Source organism: Anguilla anguilla, chromosome 2 (genome assembly GCF_013347855.1).
Source record: "Anguilla anguilla isolate fAngAng1 chromosome 2, fAngAng1.pri, whole genome shotgun sequence".
NCBI lineage: Eukaryota > Metazoa > Chordata > Actinopteri > Anguilliformes > Anguillidae > Anguilla > Anguilla anguilla.
The window spans coordinates 76,423,210-76,450,342 of NC_049202.1; the positions used below are offsets into that span (position 1 = coordinate 76,423,210).

General features: G+C 38.9%; 1 protein-coding gene across 2 annotated transcripts in view; it reads right to left on the reverse strand.

The window, feature by feature from the left end:
- Positions 1 to 27,133, reverse strand: part of LOC118221926 (cytidine monophosphate-N-acetylneuraminic acid hydroxylase-like) — a 38,834-nt gene that overhangs the window by 5,025 nt on the left and 6,676 nt on the right. The window contains exons 1-11 of one of the 2 annotated variants that reach the window (XM_035407367.1): positions 23,637 to 23,827; positions 17,010 to 17,228; positions 16,190 to 16,281; positions 15,874 to 15,980; positions 11,872 to 12,062; positions 10,698 to 10,778; positions 10,281 to 10,347; positions 8,011 to 8,092; positions 5,115 to 5,252; positions 4,600 to 4,735; positions 3,132 to 3,275 (exon numbers count right to left, since the gene is read on the reverse strand). In XM_035407367.1, the coding sequence (XP_035263258.1) occupies positions 3,132 to 3,275; positions 4,600 to 4,735; positions 5,115 to 5,252; positions 8,011 to 8,092; positions 10,281 to 10,347; positions 10,698 to 10,778; positions 11,872 to 12,062; positions 15,874 to 15,980; positions 16,190 to 16,281; positions 17,010 to 17,212 (1,241 nt within the window). In that variant the 5' untranslated portion in view covers positions 17,213 to 17,228; positions 23,637 to 23,827. Of the gene's footprint in view, positions 1 to 3,131; positions 3,276 to 4,599; positions 4,736 to 5,114; positions 5,253 to 8,010; positions 8,093 to 10,280; positions 10,348 to 10,697; positions 10,779 to 11,871; positions 12,063 to 15,873; positions 15,981 to 16,189; positions 16,282 to 17,009; positions 17,229 to 23,636; positions 23,828 to 27,133 lie in introns of those variants that run through there. The other variant, XM_035407366.1, reaches the window with a different exon arrangement.

Here is a 27,133-nt window from a genome sequence, read left to right on the forward strand (position 1 = left end):
GAGAAATATGCATTTACTCTCCCACAGTCCAGCACCAAACCAATGTGCTTGATTTGCACAGAAACCGTGGCCATCATAAAGAGTGGTAATGTGAAACGCCACTATGAATCGAAGCAGTTTGACGAATGAACACTTGCGTCAGTGCCTCCGCCTGGCAATCACACACCTTTTGTGCCGAGGTTCAAGGCATTGGCTACAGGCAATGCCATTTCTCCCACTAGTTCAAGCCACCATACTGTACTACTGAATGTGTGTATATGTTATGGATGTTCATTTATGTCAGTGCATTTTCTGTCATTGTTCCGGACCATTAACCTTGAATAAAATTCATAAGTGGACCTTTAATAAAAAAGTTTGAGTACCCTTAGTTATATGCCATCAGGACCTGCTGCCTTATTTGTCTTTAGTTTAAGAAATTCATCCAGTTCTTCTTTATCCTCCATCTCAATATCTACTAAGACATTCTGAGTACTGAATATGCATTCCAATCTATTAGTAAGCAGCACCAGGGTACATTCAGAGGATCATCAGACCCTACACACCAGCCAGACCTCTCCATTCTGCCACCTCTGGACGCTTGGCACCTCTCCCTCTTCGCGTCTGCACTTCCCGCTCCCGTCTGCTGTCTGTCCTGGCCCCTCGCTGGTGGAATGACCTCCCCGTGACGGTCAGAACAGCAGAGAATCTCACCACTTTCAAACGCAGACTGAAGACTCATCTCTTCAGGCTGCACCTCTCCCCACCCCTCCCTAGCCTATAGTTCAGCTCACTGTACCTAGCTAGGATAATTTGATTATGTTAGTGTATCTGGCAGGATTGTTTTTGTATGATTAGGTGTGATTCCAGTGCTAGTTTGTACTTGGTAGGATTCTTGCTTGCTGAACAAGCTTACTCTACAGGGTTGGAGTCCTGATCGATGTGGTCACTTCTGGCACTACGATCCTTACTTCACTCTAGTGTTTCTTTTGCGCCTCTACATCATGAAACCTATGCACTTGTTGTACGTCGCTCTGGATAAGAGCGTCTGCTAAATGCCTATAATGTAATGTAATGTAGTAAGCTCTTGTCTAGTAAAATTCTCAACAAAATAACTATTTAAGGCATCAGCAATATCTTTATTCAAAGAAAGCAATGTTCCTTTTTCATTCCTGTGTGCCTGATATCCTCTTTGACTTTTCATTTCCTACTACAGCATTGAAAGAAACGTTTAGGATTACTTTTTGCATGTTAGGCAATTTGCCTTTCAAAGAGCCTCATATCTTCCCATAGTTTTTTTTTTTAACCTTAGCACACATACTACAATATTCAGCCTTATTACTCTCAGTGCTGTCATTTTTATATATCTTATAGAATTTTTTTTCTCACACTTTCTCGTATGGCTTTGTTCATCCACTGGCAGCTGCTTCTTAAACTTACTTTTGGAATAAATTTACATTGTGCCTCAAGAATAATCCTTTTGGAACCTGCCCCATTTTAAGTCAAGGTCCTGTTTACTTATGTGTGAAAATTGGGTTCCTGCAAATAAGCTGCTGCTGCCCCCTGTGGGGGAGGAGAAGGCCCATGTTTGTGGATCGTTCGCCCAGAAGCTGTGGGTGCCTTCCAAACATTTATTTTTTCTCCTTCGCTTGTCTCATAGCTGGGTTCCTCTCGAGATTTCTTCCCAGTGGGGAGTTTTTGCCTCACTGCCGTTTGAGGGTTTTCTCCTCATTGGGAGTTTTTTTTTATTGAATTGAATTTTCTCCTTTCCTGGTATGGAAGGCCAAACGGGTAAAAAATATATGAAACTGATGTTTGGAATCATGCATTGTCGTCATCGGATGATCTCCTTGCCTTCTTTCCTTGCCCCTAGCTCCACCCACCCTTGCCCCTAGCTCCACCCACCCTTGCCCCTAGCTCCACCCATCAGAGAACGCAAGGAAAGGAAGCAAGGAAAGGACGTGGGGACTGAGGAATGGAGGAGACATGTATAAGGCAATTGGAACGTCCTTTTTTTTCTTGAGGCAGTTTGAAGCTGCCTTAATTACAGACGTGGCAGATGACGGCTGGTGGATCGACTGGTCATTCATTACATGCCACACATTCTGAAGAAATACTTCCGCAAATGATGCACTCATGTTTGTTTGCTCAAGAATTTCGCAGCAGCCTCCTAGCTCCTAGCTCTTTGAAAGAGCATTGAACAGGTTGTAATGTCCTCAAAGATGAGTAAGGTCAGTAAGAGATTGGATGCACCCACATTGACAACGTGCACCCACACCAACACAAAAACAAATAAACAAACACCCTCACCCTCCCCCCTCACAGATTCCGAGAAAAAGCAATAAACTAAAACAAGGAAAGAGAAATGAAAGTAAAACTAAGCTACAACTTTTCACCTGACCAGCTCCAATGGCTTTTCAGCTGTAGTTTACTTTGTTTTTGTGGTCAGACAAACATGCAGATAGAAGCTTGTACTGTGTAGAGAACCACACCTTTAAGCCCCTGGGCTGCTATATTAATGCAATCCAGGTGCGTGTGCTCTTTCCACCAGCCAGCATGACAAGACAAGACAAGACCTTCTCCAGCAGGCCGGATGCTACATGATTCATCAGTTATTACAAGATATTACACCTTCTTGTTCATGTTATAATCATCAAGTACAACTAAGATTGTGTGAGAATTATGGATCAATAAGATTGTGTGAGCATTAGGGATCAATAAAATTGTGTGAGCATTAGAGATCAATAAGATTGTGTGAGCATTAGGGATCAATAAAATTGTGTGAGTATTAGAGATCAGTAAAATTGTGTGAGCATTAGGGATCAATAAGATTGTGTGAGCATTAGGGATCAATAAAATTGTGTGAGCATTAGAGATCAATAAGATTGTGTGAGCATTAGGGGTCAATAAGATTGTGTGAGCATTAGGGATCAATAAGATTATACGATCATCAAGGATCAATAAGGTCATGTGAAGTACCCAAGAGGCCATCCTTCAGTTGAATTTATTCCCCCAGGAACCAATTAATGCAAAACTATGTCCTCCACAGAAATAATGCAAACGTCTGAATTCTAAATTAATTAATCTTCAAAATCAACTAATGATTTTCATGAAGTAGCTGACTGCCTGAAATGAAATGATGTACATAAACACACCTGTCAGAGGGGTCTCTCAAGGTCAGGCCCAGGTCCAAAACTGCGCCAGGTTTGGGCGTCCAGGTGGTGATACTGTCTGCTTGCTTTGAGATGAGTGCATTCAGGTCTTCCGCACAGTTTTTCACATTTGTGTCCTTGATGTAACTTTGTAAAGGTACAAGAGCATTAGCAACATTCACAGAATTCAGGTGCTTAATAAGGAGCTTAATTAAACAATTTACTGATTCAGTTCCATATGTTAATTTTACCGCAGGGAAATATACCTTGGGTTTTTAACCCATATGCACTAGGGATTTCATATCTCAAGTCCTGGACATGCCAGTGTCTAGCCTTTGCTAGCTTTTGGTGTGCTTCAACACAGCACAACATAAATTAACTGGTTACTGGAGGACGGAGTGTAGCACAGTGGGTAAGGAACTGGGCTTGTAACCGAAAGGTCACAGGTTCGATTCCCGGGTAAGGACACTGCCGTTGTACCCTTGAGCAAGGTACTTAACCTGCATTGCTTCAGTATATATCCAGCTGTATAAATGGATACAATGTAAAAATGCTATGTAAAAAGTTGTGTAAGTCGCTCTGGATAAAGAGCGTCTGCTAAATGCCTGTAATGTAATGTACTTAACCGACAAGTTTTTAGTAAAGGTTATTAAACTCACTCTTGCTTGCTTTAATGGTATCAGCTGATGCATGCACTCCTGTTTTTCCTACCGAAGGGTTGACTGGCTGTCAGCAATGAATAATTGGAAAAACTTTGGAATGATTATCTTGATTTATAGTGTTTTGCTGTGTGGTAAATGTTTAAAATGTCATTTCAATGAAGCAGGACAGTCTATGGATATTCAAGAGTCTATTGATATGCTTGGACACAAAATATCCCAGTAGCTAGCTACCTGGCTAGCAATATTCAAACATACCACTAGCCAAATTTAATAACCAAAAATAATTTCCAATTGCCTAAAATTAAAATTCTCAGTTGGTGTGTTTTGACCTATTTATTTATTTATTTGTTTATTTGGTCTGACTTTATGATTTCCCCAAAATGACTTCCCTTACAGAGATGGAGTATACTGCAATATATTGTAAATATGAGGAATTTAAACTTTAATGATAATTTGTACATTAACCTCAAGATGATTTCAGTACAAAACAGGTCATCTTTTGCATTTCCATAAGTACTTCTTCCTGTCTTCCAGATTTTTAAAAATATATATGCAGCCCATGCACTATAAAACAATGTTTGAGTAAGACGTATCATCCATGTTTTTTTATTTTATTTTCTTAAGCTGAACATAACTATAGTTATGCCACATTTTTCCCCTGGACCACTAGCTAACAGTCCTCGTGGCATATAAAACTAGTTATCATCACATTACATTTCTTGAGTGGATTTAACAGGGTGGATTGTCATATTTTATTTAACCTTTATTTAAGCAGAATAAAAAACCTTTTTCAACAGAAATGAAAATACCTGTCTGAGGGATGCGCTTCCACGAAGTATCCAGCGAAAGGGCAGTAGATCTTGGGCTGCAAAGACTTCACTAACTGCGCTTTGTAATTCAGTAGCTTCTTCCTTTCGTTCTTTATGAAATCCTCCTTCCATTTTTCTGTGAGAACAATTTCACAAACTTTTACAAAAATATACGTGTAGAGACAGCCAGCCAATTATTATCATAGCCAGAATAATAATTTCTAGGAGCATGTTTTTTCATAATCTTGCATGAAGAGTGATTCAAATAGAAGACTGTGTATTTTCCCAAAGGCAACATTACTGAAGTTATGGTTATATTATATTGTGCTCTGTCCTACTTTGGTAGTTTATTGCTCAGTAGCTTATTGTCTAGTAGTATAAATTCTTTGTTTTTGAGGTGATTGTTTCAGTTCAGGAGTGCATTTCATCCGGTACATGGTTAGCTACTCGATGTTCACCTACATCAGGGCATGTTTCATGCATAGTAATGAGAGTGATTGACAGGAAAGGCTGACCTGTGTATTTGCCTCCAGTAAAAGTCATGGGAAACCCAGAGGCTCCTCCTGCAAAGTCGCTCATCATTAAGTCCACGTTCCTGGGCAGATGTCCTCCGTTGGGCTGTGTGCAGTCCACTGTGTTCAGGATCACGTGGCCTGGATTTTTTCCATAAGTATTATTAATATAGCAAAAACACGAAAAGCATTTAGAAAACAACACCATAGTTTACAGTCCCATAATTAGTGCAAATTGGAATATTAGGTACATTAGACATATTTTATGTTCATTATTAGTGTATGGGCATTATTGGAAGAAAGCATAATATGGAAAATCAATTCTTTATTTTGCAGGTAAGACCTAGAGTGTGACAGGAACCTACAAACAACACTGTGGCTCTTATATATAGGGATATGCCACACTGTGGCTCTTATATATAAGGGATATGTGACACTGTGGCTCTTATAAATAAGGGATATGTGACACTAGCTCTTATATATAAGGGATATGTGACACTGTGGCTCTTATATATAAGGGATATGTGACACTGGCTCTTATATATAAGGGATATGTGACACTGGCTCTTATATATAAGGGATATGTGACACTGTGGCTCTTATATATAAGGGATATGTGACACTGGCTCTTATATATAAGGGATATGTGACACTGGCTCTTATATATAAGGGATATGTGACACTGTGGCTCTTATATATAAGGGATATGTGACACTGGCTCTTATATATAAGGGATATGTGACACTGTGGCTCTTATATATAAGGGATATGTGACACTGTGGCTCTTATAAATAAGGGATATGTGACACTGTGGCTCTTATATATAAGGGATATGTGACACTAGCTCTTATATATAAGGGATATGTGACACTGTGGCTCTTATATATAAGGGATATGTGACACTGTCTCATATATAAGGGATATGTGACACTAGCTCTTATATATAAGGGATATGTGACACTGGCTCTTATATATAAGGGATATGTGACACTGTGGCTCTCATAAATAAGGGATATGTGACACTGTGGCTCTTATACATAAAAGATATGTGACACTGTGGCTCTTATAAAGAAGCATATGCCACACTGTGCTCTTATATATAAGGGATATGGTGGAATGTATGTAGGCCTGTAAACTGTATGACACACTTGAATAAACGTGTAAAATGTGAGTACCTTGAATAAAAAGTTGACCACCAAAATCTGTCTGCCCCCCAATCACAGCAGTCTAAATCCATGATTACTTATGATAGTGACTAGATTATGTTTCTGACTGAAAAATGGCTGCATTCTAATGGTATGTCTGTACTGATTGGGGCTCCTACACTCCTCATGATAATTTCCCTCACGCAAACAGAAATGGAAGGAGAGGGGGAGGGACAGCCATTATTATTTCTCCTGCTGATGGTGATATTGTTATATGGTCCAGCCTTTCGGTGAGCACAGATGGTTTCAGTACCCTCCCAATATATTTTGTCCTGGACCAGAGAATTCATAACTGCGTAGCTGCCAGCAGGCCACTTGTGTCCTTTGCATGCGCTTGTTTGAACTGTCAGAAACTTGATTGTTTTGATACTGAGCAGAGTTGCTCAATCGACAAACATGTAGCCTTTGACGTGATGGAAAGCCATCCATATATTCCTGAATTTCAAGGACAACAATGACCAACCAAGCAGAACAAAGTACACAGTCACTGCAGCTGAATGCAGAACTGAGAAATTACATTTTCTTAAAAAACATCCCAAGTAGGAGATGTAACTTTCCATGCAGTGAAGTGGTGCAACAATTGCTCTGTGACACTTCTGAGTGAATGCTGAAGCTCATCTAGTCATTGAGATGGAAACACAGAAGAAAGGTGGTTGTACAAGCCCCCTACCAAGGCTCTTTGTGATTACTGAGCTCACCAGTGCTCTCTTTCTTCTTAATAATATTCCAAACAGTTGATTTTTGTTAGCCTAATGTTTGGCCTTTGTCTCTGACATTTTTTTCTTATTTATCAGCCTCATAATGGCTTTCTTGACTTTCCTTGGCACAACTCTGATCCTCATGTTGATAAACACTAATAACAGACTCCAAAGCCAATCAGAAGTCCAGAATGAAAACTAGATACTGAAAGCTCTCTTATACCTGTTCAAAGGAAGCGATTGAACACACCTGACTAATCAGAAACACCTGTGACGCTATTTGTCCCAAATACTATGACGCCCTGAAATGGGGGGATGTGGAAGAATTTGACAGACTGTCTTTTCATTTGTGGAAAATTACAAAGATGATCTATTTCGGGTGTATATCTCTTTGCTTAGTGCCTTATCGTAGTGTATGGGCTGCCCATAGTCCGAACATACTGCCAAATGTGTAACCTCCCATGTTCATTTAGTTCCCTTACAGAAAGAACACTCTGCTAAGTGCCCCTAACATAATGTTGCATAACCTTGTTAAAGCAGTTAAAGGTACATATTTTCATCTATGAATAGAAGCTTTTCTAGCCCAACTCCATGACCATTTCATTGCAATTCGGATTAAATTAAGATGGTTTAACCCAACTCTATGGGCATTTCACTGCAATTCAGATTAAATTAAGACAGTTTAACCCAACTCCATGACCATTTCACTACAATTCAGATTAAATTAAGACAGTTTAACGCAACTCCATGACCATTTCACTGCAATTTAGATCAAAATAAGATGTTTTAACCCAACTCCATGACCATTTCACTGCAATTAAGATTAAATTAAGACAGTTTAACCCAACTCCATGACCATTTCACTACAATTCAGATCAAAATAAGATGGTTGAACCCAACTCTCTGACCATTTCACTACAATTCAGATCGAATTAAGATAGCTTAACCCAACTCCCTGACCCTTCCACTACAATTCAGATCAAATAGAGTTGGTACCTTTATATTCCACAATTATGCAGGTGTCCATTTCAGGGTGTACTCCATCCATCAGAATCATGAACCGCAGGTGCTCATCCACCTGATAGGAACAGTGAGACAAAGTGAGGCAAAGCATTCGGAGCAAGTATTACTGCCCTACTGGCACACTGGCGTTCTCATCCAAAAAGAAAACTCAAAGCATTCGGAGCAACTATTACTGCCCTACTGGCACACTGGCGTTCTCATCAAAAAAGAAAACTCAAAGCACTCAGGGCAAGTATTACTGCCCTACTGGCACACTGGCGTTCTCATCCAAAAAGAAAACTCAAAGCATTCAGAGCAAGTATTACTGCCCTACTGGCACACTGGCGTTCTCATCCAAAAAGAAAACTCAAAGCATTCAGAGCAAGTATTACTGCCCTACTGGCACACTGACATTCTCATCCAAAAAGAAAACTCAAAGCATTCAGGGAAAGTATTACTGCCCTACTGGCACACTGGCGTTCTCATCCAAAAAGAAAACTCAAAGCTTTCAGAGCAAGTATTACTGCCCTACTGGCACACTGGCGTTCTCATCCAAAAAGAAAACTCAAAGCATTCAGAGCAAGTATTACTGCCCTACTGGCACACTGACATTCTCATCCAAAAAGAAAACTCAAAGCTTTCAGAGCAAGTATTACTGCCCTACTGGCACACTGGCGTTCTCATCCAAAAAGAAAACTCAAAGCTTTCAGAGCAAGTATTACTGCCCTACTGGAACACTAGCACCATTATTCTATGCGGCTAGCATTAGAGCATACATGCATAGCAAAAAAATATAAGCCATGAATCAAAAACTTTCAGTGACTTTTTAAATTTACAGTGTCTTCGGAAAGCTTAAGTAATTATTTATATGTCAGAATGAAATTAAGTATTTCCTAGTTGTCACACCTATATTAAAAATGAAATTAAAGCATTCACCCCATTTATATTAACAACCTAAATCAGGCCAGGCTAATTACATTTTCTTGAGAAATCACACAAAATTCATAAAAAAAGTTAATCTATGTTCAAATCCACCTGTGATCTACTGCATGATTGCAGAATAAATATCACTGACTTTGCAAGATATTACAGCTGAAACAGTAGATCAGGTATTACAGCTGAAACAATAGATCAGGTATCACAGCTGAAACAATAGATCAGGTATCACAGCTGAAACAATAGATCAGGTATTACAGCTGAAACAATAGATCGGGTATCACAGCTGGAACAGTAGATCGGGTATCACAGCTGAAACAGTAGATCGGGTATCACAGCTGAAACAGTAGATCGGGTATCACAGCTGAAACAGTAGATCGGGTATCACAGCTGGAACAGTAGATTGGGTATTACAGCTGAAACAGTAGATCGGGTATCACAGCTGAAACAGTAGATCAGGTATCACAGCTGAAACAGTAGATCAGGTATCACAGCTGAAACAGTAGATCAGGTTGGAGACCTTGTCATGAATGCCAAAGAACTGCCCAGGGCGGATTTTCATGTGTTCATTTGTTTTTTTTTAAAATAACTGACTCTCTCTCTGGCTTTTCCCCTTTACGCTTTGGGTAGTTCCATGAATTCATGACAAGATGACCAGTAAAAATAAATATGAAATAACCCAAATGTAGTGAAAGCGTTTTGTGCTTTTCAGCCTTCAGCTGTCCAGCTGTGCACCTGTCCAGTGCCTCAGCTTTTCAGCCAGGTTTCTTTGACTGTGTTATCTCTCCCTATCTCTCTCTCTCTCTCCTTCTCTCTCTTTCTCCCTCTCCCTCTCTCTCTCTCAAGAACTATGAAAGAATGGCTTAAAAAGAAAGTCAGTATTTTGAAATGGCCCAGCCAAAGCCCAGACTGAAATCCCATAAATCCCATTGAAAATCTGTGGTATGACCTGCTGTCCACCAATACTCATTATTGGACTTGCCAGCTTTTGAGCAAATTTCCATTGGAGAAGAATGGGCAGAAATTCCAATATCTAAATGTGCACAGATCTGCACACCTGTGAAGAACTACAATTGCTGTCAAAGGGTTAGAAATGACTGAATCTGGGGGGTGAATACTTTTGTAAATGAGAAATATAAGCCTTTCATTTTTGGAAAAAAAAAAAAAACATCGCCGAATAAAACATGTTTTACATTATAAATATATTGGATTTACTGTGTTGGTGAAGGGGAAAAATACTTCAGTGCATACATTTTTTAAGGTGTAACAGGACAAAACTGGACACAGTTCAAGGGGGTGAATACTTTCTGAATGCATCATGCACTTACATTTTGCCAGATGCCGAAGTTTATCATGTTAATGTTGGTCAGTTTCACCCCACTTTTGTCCAAGTACCTATAATGGAGTTTTCATTATGAGAGACCATAAAGGAACATGGCAGCACAACTATAGCATTATAATGCTAACATTCATTAAACAGCACCCTTCATGTCATTTTGCAGCCAAAGTAAAATAAATGCAAACACTAAAATATTAAATATTTCAATAATAATGTACATATTTTCACACACAGTTATTATATGTTGAGCTGCATTCGAGCTCTGTATTTTCAGTACTGCCCAATGAGTTTCAGTATGTGTTAGGAAAAAGGCCAAAATGGACATATAATGCTTCACAAAGAGTAACTCTAATCAAGTAATGGCAAAAAACAGGCATGGAGATGAGGTAAGAAAGCTGATACCCACCAGAACACCGGCCTTGACGTATCTCCCACATATATCGGCAAGTCAGGACGCCTTTCGGCCAGAGTTTTTAGAGTAGGGTAGCTGGAAAATACATGAAAAGCACTTTTCATCATCCATTCATGCTAGTAAAACTGTATCATTGCACCTGCGAAACTGTAAAGAGAAAATTGACTGCAAAATTAAAGAGGCCATATCTTAACATTCACACATTCCTATGTTGTGCATGGGTTGTAGACTCTGTTGCGATAGTGGAACATGTTTGATAAGAGGTTTTTTGCAGAGCTAAGATTTTGTTAACTTCTCTGCTGAAATGGGCAAATCTGACTTTGCTTCAGTCAATAAATCATCTTTTATCTGCTAGTTTAATATCCTGACCCCTCAGACTATAGAGACCATACATTCTGTTATGAAAACTGGTGTTACACTGAAATTTGGAGCTTGCTGTTAAGCAACCATTTGTTGTTGAGAATGAATATTTGCTCTTGTACTGACAACAAATTCACTTTTGATAAACATGTAGAAGCTCTCTACACAGGCTATGTTGGGCTTGTGAAGTACGTGCTCATCTGCTAAAACCTAAGATGCTTCATTTGCATCACATTTTACAAACAATATTTTATATATAAAATGGTCTCTCTTTTCAGCCTCATACTGAGCACCGGATAAAAAGGTTAAAGGTAAAATTATGGTTTTAGAAATAAGTCTTGTTATACTTTTGATGCCAGGCAGAGATTGGTCGCTGTTGCTTTTATGGACATTCTTGATTATGGTGATCTGTTGTGCATGAACACCTCAGCTCTCTGTCTTCACATGTTGGACACTGTGTATCATGGTGCTTTGAGATTAATTTCTAATTGCAGAGCCCAGTGTTGTGATTTTAGTCACAGTGTCATGTACAGATGTGTTATGGATGGAGTCAGTGTCATGTACAGGTGTGTTATGAATGGAGTCAGTGTCATGTACAGGTGTGTAATGGATGCAGTCAGTGTCATGTACAGGTGTGTTATGAATGGAGTCAGTGTCATGTACAGGTGTGTTATGGATGCAGTCAGTGTCATGTACAGGTGTGTAATGAATGGAGTCAGTGTCATATACAGGTGTGTTATGAATGGAGTCAGTGTCATGTACAGGTGTGCTTTTAGGAATGGTTCCACTTCAGCCCCACCCAAAGTACCTGAGGTGGTCTGAGTGCATGTGGCTGATGTAGATCAGGTCGGCATTGCAGAGTCGGTCCAGGGCGTCGGCTGGGGGCTCATGCAGGAGCCACCACCCCCGAGCGAAGGCCGGGCCGGTCAGCCAGGGGTCAAACAGCATCACTTTATTCCCCAGCTTCAGCTCCATACACGCGTGTGTCAGATAGGTAATCTGAAAAAGGGAATCGTCCTATTTCAGCACAATTCAACATTACATTCGAACAAATAAGAGATGGAACATCTAATGCTTTAGTGTTGTTGCCTATACACTCACTGCTCTGGAAAATGTTCTTAGCCAGTAGTCTTTTTTGTTTTTTTTGGAAAAGAAAAGCAATAGGGAAACTCATATTACTCATATGAATGAACTTCTGCTGTCTTACACTATAAACAGCTCTAGGTAAATAAATGTAATGTCATTTGAACTGAATTCACATAAAAATATGAGCTTTCCTTAAACGTGTAAATGTCTTGGCCAGACTGGACAGGGTTTTCATGTTTTTAGACAGGTTAGTCTCACTCTATGACCTCATTTATCAAACAGGTTAATATCACTCTATGACCTCATTTATCAAACAGGTTAGTCTCACTCTATGACCTCACTAATCAAACAGGTTAGTCTCACTCTATGACCTCATTTATCAAACAGGTTAGTCTCACTCTATGACCTCATTTATCAAATGGGTTCGTCTCACTCTATGACCTCATTTATCAAATGGGTTCGTCTCACTCTATGACCTCATTTATCAAATGGGTTCGTCTCACTCTATTACCTTATTTATGTGTGCTACTGTTCATAAATACTGTACAGAACTCACTTTTAATGGAGTTGTGATTTTGGATCCATTTGAATATATTTAGGTTTACTTTTCACTAGTTTCAGGATCAGCACTACTGCCAAAATAAGTCATCACTATGCATATATTAAGGAGAATGATTTTTTTGTCTGTATGCACCATTAAAAAAATAACCAATGTCCCCTGGAAGCAGTAGAACTCTGATGCTCATGCTCAAAGTAAGCAACTCCTCTTAAAATAACAGTACAAACCCACTGCGCAAGCATTTTGCATTAGGTATTTAGCAGACAATTTCTTCTACAGTATCTCTAACAGAAGTTCAGCACCTATCAGACCACTAGGTCCAACAAAGATTTTGCAAACTGGCTGTGGTGGGAGGAATTCGGGGGAATTAGAATACCATGCCTAATGGTTAGGTAGGCACACACCTGGGTTATGCTACAAACCAGTCCAGGATTTAAAAGTGTGCTTCTTTCCACAGTAGGCGTCTGAGACCGATGTCGCCCACCACGGCGGGAGACAGCACATACAGACAGAGAAAAGGCTGAAAAGCGACCGTATGGTTTCATTTATTTTGTCTTTGTTATTTTAGCTTGTTGTTTCAGTTTGTTGTTTTTGCCCGGAAGCTGTGAGGAGGAAGGGTGAAGAGGGTCGTTTATTTGATTTCATGTTTGTGTGGATGCGCTCTCTCTCTCTCTCATACGGCAACCAACAGCGTTCCCCGGCACTGCCGCATCTCCTTCCCAGGGGTGTCACGCTGGCCTGAAGAAGCTAAAATGAAACTGAAGAACAAGCCTTTTAATTTTCATATTGTCCAGGTAGGAAATAAAACTGACTCCTGAAGGAGAAAGGCAGTGGTGCCTTAGATTGCGTGAAGGGCGGGGGTGGGTTCATTTCGTGAAGGGGTGGTTCATTCTGAAAATGCACAACAGAAATGCTGAGTTTGTGAGCTGGAGAAATAGGAAGCTGATTTTAAACTTTAAATTTTTGTTTGATTTATGGGATTTTTGCAGTCCTAGTGTTTACAAACAAAGGGTTTGGGCAACATAATATAATGTGCACAGCATTAAAACAGTACATGCTGATGCACCAATTTTTCACTTGCTTTCAAAGCTTAGGGTGTTACTGGAACAATTCTTTCCTTCAAGATAAAATGTTTATCTTCATGATAAATGAACTGTTTTACAAACTAACTAGCCATCATATTAGTAACATTAGCTATAAGAGGTAGAGGTAGAGATCACCTGCATGGAAAGGTTTTTAAACCAAAACGTGTCAACTCCATTAAAAAACCATGCTGGTATCAAAACTACGAGGGTAACAGTATGAGGGAAACCCCCACACTACACGGGGCGGAACTGTTACTGCTAGGAGATGGATTTGATCGTTTTTGGGGATACGGTCGCTGATCAGCTGAAACGCATCCCTCTGTCAGACAACACAGCTGCCCACCGTACTGCTGATATGGCAGGTGATACCGAGGAACAGCGGATAGAGGTATCAGGCTGATTGTATAATTGTGTATGAAAATAAGATGAAAATACTAAATATGAAATACAGATAAACTGAATCTTTACTTACTTTATTTTTATGCGTCTACTTTAGCCAAAGGTGTTATACTGTCTCTACTAAGCAAAATCTGGGCCTGTGTGTTCAGAGTAAAATCAGGAGATTGGTCCACGCATGGGGCCCACAGATTTGAAGTACTCATTTTTGGGGGCTCAGATGTTCATTGCACAGCTGTTTTAGAGGAGTTCAGGTTTGCAGTCTTTGGCTCTTGAAATACAGGTCTATGCTGCTGGTGGTCAAGAGGTTATCTGCTGAAAATGGCTCTGGCCAATGTTGGATTGCTCTCCAACAAGGCCTTTATTTTAAATGACTTCCTGTCTTGTGGTGTAGACCTGGCTTGCTGTTGGTGAGATGTGCCTGCTGTCTGAACTTTCCCCCTCAGGCTGCAGCCATTTCAGCTCCCCCAGGAGCTCCAGACAAGGTGGGGGCGTGGCTGGGGTCTTTAAAAGCCATTTTAAATATCATGGCCTCAGCCAAGAGTTATCCTAGCTTTAAGCTACCATGGACTAAACTTGAACACAGTCACTGCTCTGTGCTCTTGTGTATAGACTTCCTAAACCAAGCAAAGACTTTAGAAATGAATTTGTTATTTTTTTGGTCATCTAGGGGCGACATAGCTCAGGAGGTAAGAGCAGTTGATTGGCAGTCAGAGGGTTGCCGGTTCAATCCCCCACTCTGGGCGTATTGATGTGTCCCTGAGGCAAGACACCTAACCCCTAATTGCTCCCAATGAGTTGATTGGTACCTTGCATGGCAGCCTTTCACTGTTGGTGTATGAGTGTGTGTGTGAATGGGTGAATGAGAGGCATCAATTGTAAAGTGCTGTGGATAAAAGGGCTATATAAATGCAGTCCATTTACCATCTATTATGCCTATGTCTGACATAATTCTGATTCTGAGTGATTTTAATATCCATGTTTCTCTTCCACTGCCTCCATCACCTACAGGGTCCCTCAAGGGTCCATTTTAGGGCATCTCTTTCCTATATATGCTACCTTTGGGACATATTATCCATTAGTACAATATCTCTTCATTGCTATGCAGATGACAACTCTACCTCCCCAACAGAGCGTGAATGACTGTCTGATGGAGATTAAGAGCTGGATGGCTAACAACTTTCTGAAATCAAACAACTATAAATCTAAAGTGATTTTATTTGGCCCACCTAAAGCCCTTCACCAGCCTCCTTGACAATTTAGGTCATCCCTCCTCATCCACCTCCCTTCGGTGCTCCAAAGCAAAGTCACAGGCAACAGAAGCATCATTCACTCATGCCCCTGCCACTGCACACCTTCACTAGCTAGCATTACACTTGCTCCATCGACTTAGTCATTGTCAGAATGTACAGTTTTCCATGGTCATCATTTGCTTTTTATTAGTTCAGGCACCATTTAGGCACGGGTACCATTTTAGAAGTATTGCTTTAGCATTGGAATCTGTAAAATCTAAATGATACCCATCCCTACTGATAATAAATTCTGCCTAATCCAGCCCATTTTCCACCTGTGCCGCCTGCTGTGAGCTGCGTGCTCCTCGCCTCTGGTCATGAAAAGGCCTAAAGTCAGTAGCCATGCCCAGTGTGTATTTTTGTTGTGTAAGGCTGCAAGTTTGAGTACTTACTGTCACTTCTCCAGCTTCAAGTTCCTCAGGGACTTTAGGGTCAATGAGCCAAGGCTCAGCAGGATTCAGCTCCACTAACTCAAGACTTCCATCATTCCAGTTAACCCCTGCACACGTGACAGTTTAATGGGACCATTTTATTCAGAAATTTAATGGATGAATTATATTGAGAAGCTTATAATTAATTAAACAAACTAAACATCAGATCAGTCAATCAATCAACCCATAAATCAGTCAGCCAAACAATCTACTCCTTTAAGGTATTTTTCATTGTATTATTAATTTTTTATGAACACTGATAAAACAGAAATATTACCAAGCTCATCCTGCTGAAAGCTGTCTGGTGGATTCACATATTCCATGGTTGACACATTCAGTTTCCAGTAATGTTTAGTACAGCGCACTGTTCTGTTAAGAGGAAAAAAGTACAAGATGATCCATACAATGTACCTGCTGTGATACACAAAGTGCTTCTGCTGCTTTTAGTTAATACAGCTAATTGCTCGATTAATGTGGCTGATTACACAGTTTCTCTCACCACATTTTTCTTCTTAGTCTGAATTGTTAATTGATTTTAAGGTGAAAATAAAAACCAGTAGATGCCTTTGCTTTCCGTTACCATGGTTGCAGACATCCGGTTTACATGAAAAGGTCTGCAGCAATGGTTCAGGTCTGCAAGGGTTAGACTCATCTGGTCTGTGAGGGTTAGGGTTAGACTCATCTGGTCTGTGAGGGTTAGGGTTAGACTCATTTGGTCTGTGAGGGTTAGGGTTAGACTCATCTGGTCTGTGAGAGTTAGGGTTAGACTAATCTGGTGTGTTTGGGTTTGGGTTAGGGTTAGACTCATCTGGTCTGTGAGGGTTAGGGTTAGACTCACCTGGTCTGTGAGGGTTAGGGTTAGGCTCATCTGGTCTGTGAGGGTTAGGGTTAAACTCATCTGATCTGTGAGGGTTTGGGTTAGACTCATCTGGTTTGTGAGGGTTAGGGTTAGACTCACCTGGTCTGTGAGGGTTAGGGTTAGACTCACCTGGTCTGTGGGGGTTAGGGTTAGACTCATCTGGTCTGTGAGGGTTAGGGTTAGACTCTAACCCTAATATGGTCAAGTTTGTTTCCACCCATCTCATGTTGTTACTTACTTTCCATTCAGGTCCTCTATGTCTTTGATAAACAGTCCTCCTTGGTGTTTACACTGGTTTCTACATGCCTTCACACCATCTGCATCCTTGTAAATGATGTAACATTTCCCATCTTTTGGATTTTTCTTGAAGTTGAGTCCATGTTTTAGTGTGAGCACAGCTTCAGGGTCCAAAGTGAGCAATGTCTTTGTTTCTTGAGCCATTAGGTGAGTGTTTGAGCTGCAAAGCAATAAAATTAAGAAAACTTTTAATATAACTTTTAATTTATTGACACACTCATTAAGTCACATCATCTTGAATATATTTCTGTGGACAGTTAATTCTAAATTAGGTCCTGGGTGTCCACTGAATTATGCTGGTTTTTGTTTAATTCACTGAAATGTAACAAGCTGTTAATTGTTATTACTTCTCATCTACTGTGTATTGATGGATGGATGATTTACCCTATTAAAGTTCATTATGTTATGAATAGCTATCCCAGGACCTTTAATCATGTATTATCAAAATTGGTTTTTATTTGATGCAGTTATAGTCTGCAGTGAAATAAGCTGACTCCTAACTGCTGAATGCTGGTGATATCTCTGTTTTAGTGCTACTTGGTTGAAGCGCTGCATTCGATACCACTGACTATTCCATTTTACTGGATAGGCTCAGGCATTGGGTTGGTATCTCTGGTTTTGCCTTTGATTTGTTCTTCTCCTACTAATCAAACATATGTTTTAATGTTTCTATTGGAGACTGAGTATCCTCTTCTGCCCATTTGACATGCGGGGTTCCGCAAGAATCGATTTTGGGACCTATATTGTTTTCTCTTTATATGCTTCCCCTGGGCTTGCCCAATGCATGCTGGGATAGGCTCCAGCACCCCCTGCGACCCTACTCAGGATAAGCGGGTATAGATAAAATTTCCAGCAGCCAAACCACCACACACTCTGCTCCTGCCGGCTGGCTGAAACTAAGCAAGTGTGGGCTTGGTTGGTACTTGGATGGGAGACCACAAGGGAATACTGAGTTGCTGCTGGAAGTGGTGTTGGTGGGCCAGCAGGGGGAAATCTTCCCTCTGGTCAAATAAACCCCAATGCCCCAGTGCAGTGACGGGGACACTGTGCTGTAGGAGATGCTGTCTTTCAGATGAGACCTTAAACTGAAGTCCTGACTCACTGTAGTCATTAAAGATCCCATGACACTATTCTGAAAGAGTAGGGGGTTCCCCAGTGTCCTGGCTAAAATCCCAGATCTGCTCTCGCAACAACTTGCCACCTAATCATACCCTGATTTAATTGGCTAAAAAATGTTCTCTTCCTCCAGTGGAGCTGCTCAGTGGCCAACAATAGAGCATTGCAGTTGTACTGGGAAGCTCCCAGGTGTGAATGTGTACGAGTGTGAAGCAGGGCGTTCCTGCAAAAGAGCGAACCTACCCTGAGTAAGTAAAGGTTAAATAAAAAATAATGGATGGATGGATGCTTCCCCTGAGACATATAATTCAACAAATTAGCTGCAGCTCGCACCATTGATATGAGGATGACACATAACTGTATTTATCAGTTAAGCCAAACTTACAAAACAACTTGGCCATTTTATAGGACTGTTAGGCTGCCATCACAGACTGGATGTCTCAACATCATCCAGCGAAACTCAGACGGTTTTGATTTTTGATAGTGATAGTGATATCTGCAAGTACACTGATGCACTCTAGGCTTATATAAAATCCTCCTCTAAAGACCTGAGTGTTATTTATCCTCATAAAAATTTTATCTACATCTCAGAAACCTTGTAAAATCTTGTTCCTTCCAGCTAAGAAACATTACTCAAAAAAATCAAATCTGTTCTCTCAAGGAAAGCTACTGAGCAAATTATTTATTCTTTTATATTTTCACGTCTTGATTACTGCAAATCTTCATGCCTTAGTGTCTCTGCAATATCGAGAGGTTCAAAATTCTGCCACTAGACTTCAGATTAGAAGCTCATGCTGGTCTCATATCACCCCAGTATTAGATTCCTTGCTCTGGCTGCCTGTTGGATTTAGAATAAATTATAGATTTTTAAATTCTCATCGTTTTTAAAGCACTGCATGCTTTGACTCAACCTTATATTATGGAATTACTTAGACTGTACCTCCCTGTTCGAGCACGTAGATCCTCAAGCACAGATCTGTTCATTGTGCCCCACTCCAGATGTGCTACAAAAGGCGACTGTGCATTCTCTGTCCTAACACCCACCCTATGGAACAACCTCCCTTCAACTATAAGACAGACAGAGTCTGTACTGCATTTGAAAGCTTTTGAAAACTCACCTTTTAAACTCACCTGTTTCTCTGTTTTCTTTAATCTTGATTTTTATTTGATATCATTATGTTTATTATTCTCATTCATTTCAGGCTACATGTATCTGAACCAAACTCAGACCAATGCCTGCGGTGGGATAATAGTCACACTGTACAGGGGTGATACTAAAGTTGGTGGAGGAATAGTCACACTGTACAGGGGTGATACTAAATTTGGTGGAGGAATAGTCACACTGTATAGGGGTAATACTAAAGTTGGTGGAGGAATAGTCACACTGTAAATGGATGATACTAAAGTGCCTGGGTTCATCATTGGAATCCCTTGCTTTCAAGCTGCCTGACCTAATCCCCCAGGTAGTGACTGTCCTTCAACCTGAACCAAACCCAGCATTCTGCTTTCATGAGCTTCCTCACTCAGCTCTGCCCCATGTCCCTTTCGATGCGTCTGCTAATACACTAAATTACTAATGAACTAATACAGTCTGTTACTAATTAACTAACACAGTATATTACTAATGAACTAATACAATTTATTACTAATGAACTAATACAGTATATTACTAATAAATTAATGTAGTATATTACTAATTAACTAATAGACTATATAACTAATTAACTAATGTAGTATATTACTAATTAATTAATACAATATTTTACTAATTAACTAATACACTGTATTGCTAATTAACTAATGCAGTATATTACTAATTATCTAATATAGTATATTACTAATTAACTAATGCAGTATATTACTAATTAATTACTAATACAGTATATTACTAATGAATGCAGTAAATTGCTAATTAATTAATACAGTACATTACAAATGAACTAATACAGCATATTACTAAATAATAACTAATACAGTATATTACTAATGAACTAATACACTATATTACTAATTAACTAATGTAGTATATTAATCATTAATTAATACAGTATATTACTAATGAACTAATACACTATATTACTGATTAACTAATGCAGTATATTACTATTACTAATTAACTTGTGCAGTATATTACGAATTAATTATTAATACAGTATATTACTAATGAATGCAGTATATTACTGATATATTTCAACAGCTTTTTTCTATTCTCTTCTGGAACTTCCTCTAATTATGGCATAGTGTGCTTATATTTATTATTATTATTATTATTATTATTATTATTATTATTGTTATTATTGTTAATCTTTACCTCAAATGAAAAAGGCTTCCAGATCCTAAAGTTCTACTCGCTAACTGCCTGACCCAAAACGCTAAGCAAAACAACGAAATTAAAAGCCCAAGACAGGTTCTGCTACCAGAATGATTTTTTACATACAATGCATATAAATATATATATCATCTCCACCGTTTGAGGGTTTTCTTAGTAATGGCTTTGTAATGTTTTCCAGCCTGATATATTTCAACAGCTTTTTTCTATTCTCTTCTGGAATTTCCTCTAATTATGGCATAGTGTGCTTATATTTATTATTATTATTATTATTATTATTATTATTATTATTATTATTGTCCAGACATGCGCTAAAAGCATAATTCGTTCATGATTAACAAATGTGCTTTATGTCAAAATGAACTGGCATTAAATAATGTAGTTAACATGAAATAATGATGTACAAATACAATAATACAATAATATCAGGTTCATTTTTCATTAATTAGTAGTGAACAAATACATTATGTGGTTCTGGAGCTTCTGTCAGTGTGCTGTTCTCTCTCTCTCTCTCTCTCTCTCTCTCTCTCTCATCTCCACCATTTGAGGGTTTTCTCAGCACTGGGAGTTTTTACCTCATCTTCCAGCTATTTGGGGTTTCAGGTCTGGTGTTTGCTCTGTCTCATGGCTTGCTACCCTGTTAACACACAGGCAAGCTTTTACAAAGCAATTTGCCTATAAAGACCAACCGGATGTGTGCTTATTATAAAGCATGGGACCAGGTAGCTCTTTCCTTTGTATAAAGGGTGCGTGTGCCTGTGCGTGTGCATGCGGTGGAACGAATTGTAAGCCACTAACATCGACTGTTGTGTAAATCAAGCTGCATAATGGTGTTGTATATTGCTTTTCGCGTTTTTGTCATGTATACACCTCATACATCAGTGGTAACCAACCTTTTCAAGCCCAAGATCACTTTTTATTCGAAAATGTAAGCCGAGATCTACCAATCCGATATCTTCCAATTGAAACCCATTCACCACGAGTAAGACTGTTCACCGTCATATTTATTTTTGCAATTTCTGTTATGACAGGCTCTATGTACGTGCATACATACACACAAAGAAAGACAGTTATGCACAGTTATATGTTCAATGCATAGTATTCATATTTATGGTAGGCCTATCTGTTCAATGCAAAATATTCATATTTAGTTTCTCAGTTCAATGAATAATATCCATATTTACAGTATTTGTCATGTTAGTCCTGTAGTTTTATTTTTACTTTTGGAAGCCAAAATAAACATTGACGCTGAATGCACCGTAACTAACATAACCACATCGATATGGCTGAGGGTCCAGCGAAAAAGAAATCAAAAACGTATTATTTCCCCCCGGAATGGGAGCATGAATTTCTTTTCACGTCAGCGAATGAGAAGACTATATGCCTCATATGCCAACAGGCGGTAGCATTGCCAAAACGTGGCAACCTGGAGCATCATCATGCTACCCATGCTAAATTCAAAGATTCATATCCACTCAACAGCGCATTAAGATAAAAAAGAATCGACGAACTGAAAAGAGGACTAAAAGCACAGCAGTCGCTTTTCATCGCGCCTACAGCAATAAGCAAGGTAGCTACAGAAACGTCCAGGTTACCGCCTGTTTGCATATGAGGAATATTAGTCATTCAGCGTCAATGTTTATTTTGGCTTCCAAAAGTAAAAATAAAACTATAGGACTAACATGACAAGGTAGGTAAATGTGAATATTATTCATTGAATTGAGAAACTAAATATTGTGCATGCTGTACAAACTGTTAGCGTTAACGTTATTACTTCCTCGACCCTCGTTACGTGATTTTTTTTAAACCCCACCCACAATTGTATCCAGCCATTCAATAGACATCAGCGTATCAAATAACCAATTCGAGATTGTAAGATAACATATGACCTATGCGTGATTCAAATAAACCAGCCAGATCTTGGTCTAAAAAGCTTGTTAAAACAACCAACCAATCAGAACATGAAAAAACTTTTTTTTTTTTTTTTTTTAGAAAATGCGAAAATGCTAGGGATCGACAGTGAAGGCTTTGAAGATCGACCAGTCGATCGCGATCGACCTGTTGGTTACCCCTATCATACATAGATGTTATTGAGGCCAATTATTAAAATTCCTGTGAGATCATATGCATGACTGCAAATGGTTATGAAATGGCTGAATATTGCATGAGAAATCAATGTGCACAATTGGATAATACTGCTGTTTATACGCACCTATTTATGGTGTCTTTTTATCTCTTCTTTTTATTTATGCGGTTTTTTTTATTTTAAACTTTCCTCTGTGTAAGTCTAATTTGTTCACCATAATTCAAATCCAGTTTCATAGCTCTGTTCACAAATAGCTGATGTGTCGCTAAATTTTCTGTTGTGTTACTGTCACTTTCAGGCGGATTCCCCAACAAAGTAAAGAAATGCCTAAATATGTAATTATACGCTCATTTCGTAACATTACAGCATTATATTTAGCAGGCACTCTTATCCCGGGTGACTTACACAACTTCTTAGATATCTTTTACATAACACCCATTTACATCGCATCGCATATATACTGAAGCAGGTTAAGTACCTTGCTCAAGGGGACCTGTAACTTTTAGGTTACAAGGCTAGTTCCTCAGCCATTATACCACACTGCCGCCCCGAACGATAAGCTTATCGACACTACCCGTAACACACGCGCACACATCGCCGCATAAAATCTTCTGTATCTTAAAATTCTGTAAACTGTCTTTCGTCGATTTTTTCCTTTTTCCCTGCACAAGTAACGAACTTACTTCAACAGTTAAGGTAATGGGTTTTTTTTCCAATTAAATACTGCAACATTTCAAGTGCACTCCATGATGTAATTAGATTATTGATCATACATTTTAAAATCATGACTAATATTTATACGGTTATACGGATATAAAGCATTACTAAACCCATCCAGTAATTACACACAATCAAGCATAATCTAGAGAGTTCTTACTCCAGTCAAACTTTTGTTTAAATGCATTTTAAATTAGGCTATTAAACTAACACATTATTACCTAATTTAGTCTAATTTAGCCTTGTAATTAACTATATTAGTTAAAATGGTCGAATTTGAAACAAGAATCTGTAGAATAATAAATAGTGATATTACTTGCCTCCCTCAAAAAATGTTCGTGTTCAATAGTGTCCTGTCACTTGAATCACTAAGGCAAACGAGGCAGTGGGAATGGTATATATGGTGTGGGCAGTACATCGGGGTGCCTGAAATTGGCAAACAAACGCAATCTAAACATGGAATACTCAACATGGAATTCAAACAATTGACTCAGTGGTCCAACCGGTTGCATCAGCGTGACATTTTAAAAATACACTTTGAAAAATGTTTTGATACCTAAAAGCTTAATGAAAGGATAACGCATAGTGAAATAAGCATAGTGAAAGTGACATAATAGAAGGCTTTATTAATGTTGCATAGTATGGGTAAAGTGCTCACGGCTGCTAGACAGAAAACCGTAGGATAAAACAAAACGTTTCTTCTCATTAACGTTACAGTCATCGTCAATGAATCTCTTTTTTGAATGGGGCGTATCAGCCACTTATACATTTCGCTGTAGGAGACTTTAAACAAATTAGCTAAAATTTCAATAAAACCAATGTTTAAATAACATTTTTCTATGAAAAAGCAAAAAAAAAAAAAAAAAAGACCGGATCACGATGATTAGCTACAGCTGTTAACTATCTTACGTTGTATGATTAAACAAGTTAATTAGGCAGAATCTGAGTATTTTGTGGAGTGTAGTAGAAATACTTTTGAGACATACTGGAAGCCTGGCAGTTGTGAATCAGCGTAAAGGATTAAACCGTAGAGGGTTAATAAAAGGAACTGGCACTGCAAGCATTCATAAACGGGTCCGGCCAGCCCCGCCATAGGCAATTCACACACCTTTGTCCCGACATTAAAACTTTAAATACATTTTTGGTCTCTCTCGGGTATAAAATGAACATTTTTAATTCGTAATTTCCGACGATACATGATGATCTCCCATTGTACAAGTCAAAAGTAGCATATTCTTCCAGATATGGCTGAGAACACCGCGGTAAAAAAAAAAAAAAAAACAACCTAATCCCCCTTTTCCCGTACTGCTCGTTTCTCCAGTCAGTTGACATCACAGATAATAAAACAATCACAAGATCTTATATCAGTGGGAGAGGTTTGTACCTTGACCTACAATGCACATTAGGATCGGATGGAAATGGGCGACAATTAAAAGCGACATAATAGCATTACAACTACTTTGTTGGTGCACGATTTGCCGCGCACATAGAGGCAGTTCTGCCAGTCAGTTGGCAAACTTGGAGTGGTGAATATAACTAGTCACTGCCTGTAAACGTGCGAAAATGGGGCGAAACATATTCAATAATATTTTGCATCACTTTAGGAAATAGCCTATCTAGTTATCTTTGTTATCTCGTCAGTAAAATTAGCTTCTGGTTGCTACTGCCCTGCAGATTCAGCAGGTTTACTTGCTCGGGGTTTACACAAGTCCCGGAAAATCTGAAAAATTCGCGGATTTATTTATTTATTTATGTATTTATTTATTTATTCGTCTATATGAAAGGGACAATCGACACTTAGTAAGTTTGATCTCATAAAAAACACGTTTTCACCGTACAAAAATGCCAAGTTACTCACACATACAAGACATACACTGTCTATAACTAATTCATTAAGACTGCCAAAATCCAGGCCTGCCATTAAAAGTATTGATATCAAAATGAAGTTACGGTAGGCTACTTACTACAAACAATACAGGCTATCTTGCCTCACCGAAATTGAATAAGATGTATTGCAAAGCAATGCTACCCAATATTTCCTCAATATGAATATTGAAACAATATGTTTTTAGCAGAATGGGCATGTAGGTGAAGGTTGACATGATCATTACATTACATTACATTACATTATAGGCATTTAGCAGACGCTCTTATCCAGAGCGACGTACAACAAGTGCATAGGTTTCATGATGTAGAGGCGCAAAAGAAACACTAGAGTGAAGTAAGGATCGTAGTGCCAGAAGTGACCACATCGATCAGGACTCCAACCCTGTAGAGTAAGCTTGTTCAGCAAGCAAGAATCCTACCAAGTACAAACTAGCACTGGAATCACACCAAATCATACAAAAACAATCCTGCCAGATACACTAACATAATCAAATTATCCTAGCTAGGTACAGCCTAGATCACAGACTACAGACTGATCACAGACTGATCACAGACTATAGTGCGAAGTAAATGAAGTGACCATGAGCGAGCTTAAATTCCTTATCGACTGTTATATATAACAGTCGGTATAAAGCATTAGTCATTAAAGTGGAGGGTTAAGTCACATGAGAAATGTATTGCACTGCTGTGCTTTTCTCATGTTCAGTACTAGTAGTTATAATTATGAGTGAGTCATGATTTTAAATGTAATGTTTTAATGGGGAGTTGCAGAACGTACATAAGTAGTAATTGTTTGTATGTGGCTAGATAGAGAACAGGGCGAGGTAACATGAATGTAGATACGTGGCGTTTGCTGATAAGAAGGTTTTGTACGGTAGCCAAGTGAAGAAATATAGTTAGTAGAAATGGCACAGTGGTGAACTGGTGTAACTTTTTAATAAAATGAATACATTTGCCGTCATGAAATGCACATGGGTGGCCGTGAGTGAGTTTTTGGTAAAGCAAATAAAAGCGTAAGGAAACGTTAGTGTAAAAGAGGAAATTATCTGCCTGAGGACGAGGCGGGATTCAATCCTTCAACCGGAGGTTTACCAGTCTGTGACTTTGTTAGTGCAGCACCATGACATAGCTATGCAATGCGTGAAATATCATTAGCAAACCTGTCTCTGGTTTTAAAGAAGAACACAGGCCAGTAAGCACAGAAGAGCTCCCGTTGAATCCATATGGCTTTGCAATATTGTATTGTATTGTAGTTTTTGATTGGGTCGTGTAGGTGAAGATTTGGCTGGTGTCTCTCGGTGCTATATAGGTATGGGGCATGCCCTCGCCAAGGCGTAACTTCCCAATAGCTTGACTAGTTTTCCAGTCATTGCGAACTCATGGGAAATAATAATAATAATAATAATAATAATAATAATAATAATAAACTTTTTTTGTATAGCACATTTCATACAAGCTCAAAGTGCTTTACAATAAAGAAATTACATGCACCGAGGGCTTCACATGAAAATAGACATAGAATGAACATAAAAACAGGGATAGAATGCCGTAATTATAAAAACAGGGATATAATGCCATAATTAGGCTAATGTAACATAGAATGAACATAGAAACAGGGAAATAGAATACATAAAATAAAACCCACTAAATAATAATAATAATAATAATAACGTTAAAAAATAGAATACATAGAATGCATAAAATCAAGTAAAATACAACATTTTAAAAGGAGTGCAGCAGTGCCAAAAGTGCGAAGCAAAGTGCCAAAAAGTATCAGGAAAGTCATAGTTAAAGGCTAAAGTGAATAGATAAGTTTTTAGTTTTCTCTTAAAAAATATTTAGCGAGCTGGCTTTCCTGATCTCTATAGGTTATGTGTTCCATAGCTTTGGGGCGTAATTGACAAAGGCTGCATCCCCGATTTTCTTTCGA